The following is an 8861-nucleotide window of genomic DNA, read 5'->3' on the forward strand; positions in this document are numbered from 1 at the left end:
AAATTGACGGTTGTCATAGTCTCCTCACCATACCAATGGGTCTAAGGTACCAAGGCCAACCTATTCAGTTAGTTGTAGTGTTTATTGTAGATTCACTACTAATATGTCTGGTATGCATGTATATGCGGAATGCTAGTGATTATGTGGTATGCTATTTGATTATGTGGTATGTGGTATGCTATTTGTCTTTGTGATACTTACATGGAAGACCATGGGGGGAGCCCATGGCGCTTGGATGTAAGACCATGTGGGGGAGCCCATGGATTTTCAGGTAAAGACCATGGGGGAGCCCATGGCGCTTGGATGTAAGACCATGTGGGAGAGCTCATGGCTTTTCACGTAAAGACCATAGGGGGAGCTCATGGAGCTTGGATGTAAGACCATGTGGGGGAGCCCATGACTTTTCAGGTAAAGACCATGGGGGAGCCCATGACACTTGGATGTCAGACCATGTGAGGGAGGCCATGGCTTTCCATCTAAAGACCATGGGGGGGAGCCCATGGCACTTAGGTGTAATACCATGTGGGGGAGCCCATTGCATCTTGGAGTAAGACCCTGGGAGGAGCCCACGACATCCTTATATGTTTATATGCATGACTTATGTGATTGATATGGTTTATGTAGCTGTTATAGCTGATATGGATTATGTGGTTATGGGGATTATGTAAGATATGCTCTAGGGAACTTACTAAGCTTCGTGCTTACATTTTTGTTTATGGTTTCAAGTATCATCGATTTTGAAAGGAAGGGCCCGACTTGATCGCAACGCATACAACTGTGTTTTCCGCATTATGTGCTTTTGGGAAGTAACTATGATAAATGTTTTAATTAAGCAATGTTTTTGAATGGTTGGATTATGTAACAATTGTATTTGACTATAATAAAAATGAAATTTTTACCCTTGATTTTTAAGTTGTGACAATAGTAATGCATGTTATAAGAAACAGATGTTACACTCACACTATCTATAGTTTATCTGAGCTCCCACTACTTCCTGAACTTTCATCTATATATTTATTTGAGTACTAATATGTTTCACAATGTATTTATTAGAGATTTCATCAAACTAAACTTGATTCTTCTTTTGTAGTTGCTTTTCCTAGCTAAGGCTTGCTTCAATCTCGTCCTCCTTTAGATATTCGCGTTGAACACTACATATTAGCTTCTAATAACCCTTTTATTCTAGTTATGACAAAAGAGGTAACCCATTTCATCCAACCCGTAACCTATAAAGGTACATTTATTTTCCTTTTCCTCGAGGGTGTCTATTTTATAATCCTTGATCTTCACATAAGAGACACAACCGGAAATCTTCAAGTATGTGAGTGTAATCTCCCGACCCTGTCATTCCTCTTCGGAAGTTCTAAACCTTATAGGGACTATGGGTGCTCTGTTGATTAATTAAGTTAGTGTGCTGTCCGTTCATTTAACAAATTACATTTTTAATGTTTATTTGTTTATGTTCGTGAACATGCTCAACGAACATAAACGGACAAAGATAAACGAACACAACTGAACGTATATGAACATAAACGAACATATAATATAGTAATCTAATAAAAAACAATTGAACATATATGAACATAAATAAACTTAAATAAACGAACATAAACGGACATTCACGAACATAAATAAACGAATGAGACCATTGTTCGTATTCATTCGTTTAACTAAACGAACGAGAATTTGCGTTTATGTTCGTTCGTTTATTAAATAAACGAACTTCCTGCCGAACAATTCACGAATCGTTTGTTGAACATTCAGCTCGTTTACAACTCTAAATATTAGGTCAAAAATAGACATTCTATTCAAAATTGAAGACTTAATTTGACAAATAAATTTTTGAAACCCAAATTGTGAAAATTTTGTATCAGGACTTGAAAGTGTAAGAAAAAAACGTTTTATTCTAGAACTGCATATTGGAGTTTCTACAGGGACCGTTTATGTAGTTTACTCATTCTGCATTAAGCCACCCCGCTCCTCCAATTCACTTCCTATAAAACCAAAGACAACCTCTCTTTCTCTCTCATCAGATCCTTCTCTCTCTAGAACTCGGGTCATCTTTCTACGGATCCGGGGTTTTACTCGAAGGTTTATTCAAAACCCTTTTGATGTTTGATTCACCCAAATCAATTCCCCGCTCTTCAAATTCAAACAGCAAGTGTTCATAAATTTGTTTGTCTAAGTGTTTGAATTCCCGTTTTTGAATTTACCGAATCACTGAAGCCCTGTGCGCGTACCGCCGGTAAGTTCATTTCTTTTTTTGTTTCGGATACTTGTTGCATTAGATTTACATTCGGCGATTTGAGAGTGCATATACATGAGTGGAACAACTTCAAGATTATTGGAAACGAATGAATCGAATTCACGAGAGATTTAAAAATTAGGGTTTTTTTCGTTTAGTTTCAGCCATTTGAGTTTTTCTTTTTCTTTCGATTTGTTTGATATGTCGAAGATGTTGGAATGAAGTGATATGAAGTTGCTAATATGAGCGATGGAGGAGGTGGCGAGAGTTCAAAAGAAATCGAATCAGCTTTGAAGAAGAGAAGGAAAAACGATGAATTTCCACAGGCGATTGCGAGAATTGCAGTGGCTCAAGTATGTGAGAGTGTAGGGTTTCAAGGTTTCCAGCAGTCTGCACTTGATACATTCTCTGATGTGGCCTGCAAATATATCCGTGAGATTGGGAAGACATCAAATTTCTACGCTAATTTAGCTGGTAGAACAGAATGTAATGTGTTTGATATAATTCAAGGGTTGGAAGATTTGAGTCTCTCACAAGGGTTTCTAGGAGCTTCCGATAGAGATCATTGTTTATCAGGATCTGGTATCATCAAAGAGATTTCACAATTCGTTAATTTATCTGAAGAAATAGGATTTGCTTACTCTGTTCCTTCCTTTCCAGTAATCAAAGAACGAAAGTTAACACCAAGTTTCTTGCAATCTGGAGAAACACCCCCTACAGACATCATCCCTCCTTGGTTACCTAAATTCCCTGATTCCAACACATATATTAGCATCCCTCCATCCATTACTGAAGAAACTCGAATGATCCCTAATAGAATTGAGCAAGAACAGAGGATCCTTGAGCAACCATCTTCAAAATTGGAGCAAAATTTGACACGTAATGAATCTGAATTCCCAAACAACCCTTTCCTTTCTGTGCCTCTACAACCTGGGGAGAAGGAGGTTTCTTTTGTTTCAATTCCTAGTAAACTTAAAGAAGAAGATGAGAATGAGGTACAAAATCACAGCTCATGGGGGAATCATGTTTCTTCATTGGATATTGTTCCACCAAATCAGGCAGTTAATCAGAACAGTGGTTGTGATACAGAAGAAGGTAGCAGAAAAGTTCTTTTGAACAATAGACCCTCAGTTCAAATGAAGTTTCACATTCCCAAAAAGCCCTTGGATACTACAGACACACCACACAATGAGAAAGGAAAAGCAGAAGTTGTGTCTTGGTTTGTGAATGATGAGAAAGAAAAGATAACAACAGAGAAACTTGTGAAAGAACAACAACAACCAATGGATATTGAAGAGCATAATGGAAATGATTCAGTTGTAAATTAGGAACATTAGATTAGGGTTTGTATACTAGTTTGGAATCCTAGCAGCACATGCTAATTCCGGAGTAGTCAAAGTCAAAAGTCAAAGCCAAGGGCATATATCTACTAGAGGGGAATGTTGAATGTTCCCACATTAACAGGTTTTCTGAGGTATGTTTGTAGTTCCCAGTCAATGATAATTCTTTTCAATTAAAATTCTTTACTTTTTGCCTACTTGTTTTACTCCATTTATTTAATCTTATGAATGAAATATGAAATATGAAATATGATGTTATATTTTTTTTTAGAAATTTTGCAACTTTCTTCTTTTGAATTTATTTATCAATAGCAGCAACATAAAACAACAATATGTGATTGACTTTTAACATATACAGTAATATAGTTAACTTTCTATTATAATTTATATGCACTCAATAGTTACAATTTTATAATCAGTAGATAAACATTAGAACATGAATCAACTACTAGTTCTACATAGGAAACAATCGCCTACACTGTCTACGTGGCGCCATGTCAGCATTCACAACCTCATCAATCAAGTCTTTAAAAATCAACCGCTCTATGTCCAAAACTACCCCTGGAACCTCATAACAGCACTCACCCCAATCTTCTGATTTATTCACATCTACACTCACAAGATTTTTCACTTCATCATCTTCATCATACACAAATCTCTCAGGGGCAGTTTGGAGATTATCTATTTCTGAACACAATTCTTTCAGTAACTTTTCTCCATTCAGAATCCCTAATCTTCTTTTTCCACTCCACATATCAAAAGAGCCTAAAATTACTAATTTTTTAAGAAGAATGTCGTTCACAGAATCAAATATCAATTTTCTTTTTAATTTTTCATTCTTTTTATGACATTCATCATCTGTAAATCCTTCTTTTTTCTCCAAAAAGTGGAACAAATCAGGTTTTATCAAACTACCCGTTGGATGAATCTGAACTATTCTGATTGCAGATTCTATATCTTTTAAAAAACCTGAAGTTAATAATATCTCACTTATGTATTCATGCTCTTCATTTGTGGAGTTGAAAAAATTCAATTTGAAATCATCTGAATAATCCTCCACTTGATTCCATTCTGTTTCTTGATTCTCCTCAAAGTCTAAAGCCTCATAATCTGAAAAGAGTAACAATCAAACGAAAATTTGTCAATTTTTTTATGCAAATACTTTTTTTTGAAATTTCTGTTTTTAGTATTTACCATTGAAAGCAGTGTCTTTCTTGTTTAATGGAGAAGGTGTGTCTTCTGTGTAGAACACATCAAGAACTGAAACAGGACTCGGTTGTTCAATTGTAATTTTTGGAAGATCAACAATTGGTGTCTGTGTCTCTTCTTCTATCAATCTTTCAACAAAATTATCCTGACAAAAAAAAAAAGGGACAAATTAAGTAATTTATTACTTATTAGTTAGGGTTAATCTCGTAAAAGACTTTCTTTTTTTTCACTTTTTCCGAAAAAACCCTCAACTTTGTCTTTTTTTTTTTTGCAAACAAACCCTCAACCTTCTAACTGTTTCCGAATAAACCCTCATTTTTTTTTAGTTTTTCCCAAAAACACCCCTCACATTTTACAAGTTTTTTTGGAAAAAAATAACTAAAAATGGCCACATCCGGAAAAAATGAAAAAAATGCAAGGTCTTTTTTAGGAAAAAAAAAAGTAAAGGTAAAGTTTAATCCGAAAAAAAAAAACACAAAATATAAGGTCTTTTATGACATTAACCCTATTAGTTATTAGTAAGAAATATATTTGTAAATGTTAAAAGACAGAACTAACCTCAATCACCTTGTGATCTTCTTTTGGCTGATCATTTCTTGTTTCCTCTTTGTTTTTCATTTTGGTTTTTGGGTTTTTGGAATTTGATTGTTTTTTGACTCTGGTCAAATCAGACGAGACTTTCTTTGACTTTTTTCTTTCTCCGGTCAACTTTTCCGAGTTTGAGCATGCCACTAATCTTGGTGGCCCACCAGCCACCTTCTTTTTTCTTGGAGTCAAATCTTTGACCTTTTTCCTTCCAAACGAATCGTTCCCATTTTCACCATGGTTGACTTTAGTCAAAGTCAACTTAACCGGTTTGACTTCCCGGTTCACTAGCTCACGTCTAGTCCCATTGACTGGTTTGACTTTTTTCTTGGTCTCCAAAGATTGTTCCTTGTTCTTTATTCCTTCAAGTATCTGCTTAAGTGCTCTGAGATCCTTCCCTGATGTTTTAAACTCAATTCCACTCAATCTTTTCTCCATCTCACCATAAACCGAAAAAGACCCGTTTTTCACTTCCATTTTCTTGAATCTTGAAACCAATTCATGATCCAAAAAGGGTATTTTAGTCTTCTTCAAGGTTTCAATTTCAAGATTGGAATCTTGAAAACCCTCTAAACCCATCAACCTAGCCACAACACCCGATGAAGGTCTTTTATTACTTCCTGGCTCTTGGGTTTGATCAAGGGTATTCTTGGAATTCTTATTTTGCTTACTATCTAACGATAATCTTGGAACCTCTTTGACTTTCAAACTTGACTTCAAAGAATACTTGGATTCCCTTTCATCACAAGACAATCTTGATGCTTCTTTTGCAAGATTTCTATCTTTTCTTTCATATTCAAATTCAACCGATTTTTGTCTTACAAAAGGCCTTGGGGAATCAATGTGCTTCATTTCTTTTTCTATATTTTTGGCTGATGCCACGCGGATTGTCCTAGTCATCGAGTTCTTCACCACGTCTCTAATATCTGGTAAAGAACAATCTTGTTGGTTTTTTCGTAATTTTGGGGATGTGGATAAAGAGGGAATTTGCATTTCCATATGTACCCTTTTACTACATTCTAAAGATGAGAAAGTGGTTGATGAACAAGATGATGAAAACGAGTTTCTTGATGACTCAATCGACACTCGGCTCTTTTCGATCACAACCCTCTTTGTATTTATCTCCTACATTCAAAATTCAAGTAAAAATTTACATGTTTGCCCTTGTTCACATATGTTAAAAAAGCTTTTTTGGTTTCATTCTTGAATCTTGATATTTACCTCAACTTTCTCAGATGAATTCTTGATCTCCTTTTTGCCATTTTCACCTTCACCTAAAAAAACCAATCCATAATTATCTTGAGATATAAAAAGTTGTAGTATTTAACCATTTATCATTTAAATGCTCATAATGCCTAACTAAATTGCCACTATAATTACATAAAAACCCTTACATTTTTGGCAATTTTGCGGTTTATCTACTTCCAATCATGAAATATATTTTTCCAAACTAACAACTTTGACCAAAGTCAAAATGGTTAATTTGGAAAGAAAAAAAAGTATTAGTGGTTAAAAACTGCAAAACTACCCTTACTTTACCAAGGCCAAATATGGAGTGAATGTTTAATCAAACATTAAAATACACAGTATTTTTTTATCAAGGGCAAAATGGTCAAGTAAAAATATTTGGTACCTGGGGTTAGCATTTTCTGATTCCGGCCATTACGATGTAGACCAAGAAGGTAACGCCTATCAAAGAGCTGAAAAAGTCCATTCATGCATCCAAACTGCTTCTGAAACTCTTTTTTTTCTTCTCTTTGTTTGTACACAACCTTAGTAGCCATTTCCACCACCACCAACCACCACCCACCACCACTGATGCCGCCTTTTTATCTTTCACAAAAGCAGGACATGAGTAAGATGCTTTTCTTGTTCATAGAAGACAGAATTAAGAACTGAATTTTCTCTTTTGTTTTTTGGCTCATCAAAGAAAAGACTGCAAAAAGGTTTAGGCTTTGAAGCAATATATGCAAGTTTGGTGGGATTATTTTATGTCAGGAAAGTTTCAAGATTTAAGAGGGAAAATTGCTGCTATTTTTATATTTGTATTTATATTTTAATATTTTTTTAAAAAAAGAAAAAGTTTGGGTATGGATGTGGTTAGATCTATACTTCCATGTGGATGGGGTCTCATGTCTGGCCCCTTCATGTGAAGTTTGTCAGTTGTGGAGGCTAAAGTGCATGTACATTGTATCCTCTGTCAATTTGCAGCTTCTAAACCCCTTTTGCAGACCATTCTTTTCTCCAAATTTACCAAAATACCCTTATTGCTAAAATCATCGATACTGCTTCATTTTGTAGAAAGATTGCATTTTTTTGCTTCATTTGGTAGAAAGATTGCATTTTTTTTGTTTTGTAAAGATTTCATATTTCTTGTGGGTATATTTGTAATTTCACTTTCTTGGTACTTATTATTGTAGATAAAAACTTTATAACCTTTTAAATAGTCATTTATATAAAATATAAAATAGTAATTTCTCTTTCTTTATATTTATTCTGTAAAAAGATTGAATTTTTCTTTAGATAATCTAGTAAAGATTGCATTTTTCTTGTAAATAAATTAGTAAAGATTGAATTTTTCTTGTGGGTATATTAGTAATTTCACTTTCTTGGTACTTATTATTCTAAAGTTGTTAACTTTATACTCTTTAAAATAGTTTATTAGATAAAATAGTAATTTCACTCTCTTTATATTTATTCAGTTTGTATTATTCTTGTAGATAAATTATTAAAGATTGCATTTTTCTTGTAAATAAATTAGTAAAGATTGCATTTTTCTTGTGGGTATAATAGTAATTTCACTTTCTTGGTATTCATTAATGTAAAGATGCCAACTTTATACTCTTTTCAAGTCAATTCATGCATCGAATACTTGTACCTATGCTTTAAACATGCATAGCAAGTGCTTCTTGTTGAAAATGTGTACAGTGACTTTATCGTTTCTTTCATCTTCTTCGTTTTAAATATCAGCACACTTATATAAGCTTATGTGGGTTGTACTTTATGCTTAAGTAGTAGTACTTTACATGAATGTAGCTATGTAGGGTCTAGAATTATATACGAAACTGGACCAATCTATTTGCTTGGTGGTTAGTAATTTATTTTAGCATGGTGAAAACACCTAGTACATCTTGAAAATCGACTTGGTAACTGTTTTTGTACTATTTTTACTGCATAAGGTACAACTTGTGACGACATTACTAACGTGAAATCATGAGAGGAATGATAAGAATTCATTGATTCATCATGTGGCTCCATGTACATAGGGAGTACAATGATTGTCTACATACATGATTATCAAAGTACAAGTAATGTAAAGCATGCATGCTTTATGTGTATGTACTTTTGTACTTGGTATATATCCATTCATCCATCCAAATAAACTTGATTTTTAAGGGGTAGGGTAGGGTAGGGTAGGATAGGGTAGGGGTATGGTGGGGTAGTTGACTATGATGGTTGGTCTTGGGTGAATAATCACATGC

The 8861-nt window shown here is 34.3% G+C and overlaps 2 protein-coding genes across 3 annotated transcripts; one reads left to right on the top strand and one right to left on the bottom strand.

The window, feature by feature from the left end:
* The first annotated feature begins 2007 nt into the window (after positions 1–2007).
* On the top strand, positions 2008–3782 carry LOC111919482 (transcription initiation factor TFIID subunit 8). Its single transcript, XM_023915033.3, has 2 exons — positions 2008–2245; positions 2456–3782. The coding sequence occupies exon 2, from the start codon at positions 2488–2490 to the stop codon at positions 3571–3573; it is 1086 nt and encodes a 361-aa protein (XP_023770801.1). The 5' UTR covers positions 2008–2245; positions 2456–2487; the 3' UTR covers positions 3574–3782.
* Positions 3783–3938: 156 nt separating this feature from the next.
* LOC111919481 (protein LONGIFOLIA 1) lies at positions 3939–7387 on the bottom strand. Of its 2 annotated transcripts, none has more exons than XM_042901505.2 (5): positions 7013–7387; positions 6601–6653; positions 5362–6504; positions 4780–4939; positions 3939–4695 (listed from the first exon to the last, which is right to left on the bottom strand). In XM_042901505.2, exons 1-5 carry the CDS (start codon positions 7161–7163, stop codon positions 4040–4042), a joined length of 2163 nt encoding a protein of 720 aa, XP_042757439.1. In that variant the 5' UTR covers positions 7164–7387; the 3' UTR covers positions 3939–4039. The 2 variants fall into 2 exon arrangements, with proteins under 2 accessions (XP_042757439.1, XP_023770799.1); XM_023915031.3 differs by having other exon boundaries at positions 5353–6504; positions 7013–7386.
* Between the last annotated feature and the right edge of the window lie 1474 nt (positions 7388–8861).

The sequence above is a fragment of the Lactuca sativa genome, chromosome 4 (assembly GCF_002870075.4).
Source record: "Lactuca sativa cultivar Salinas chromosome 4, Lsat_Salinas_v11, whole genome shotgun sequence".
Lineage (NCBI taxonomy): Eukaryota > Viridiplantae > Streptophyta > Magnoliopsida > Asterales > Asteraceae > Lactuca > Lactuca sativa.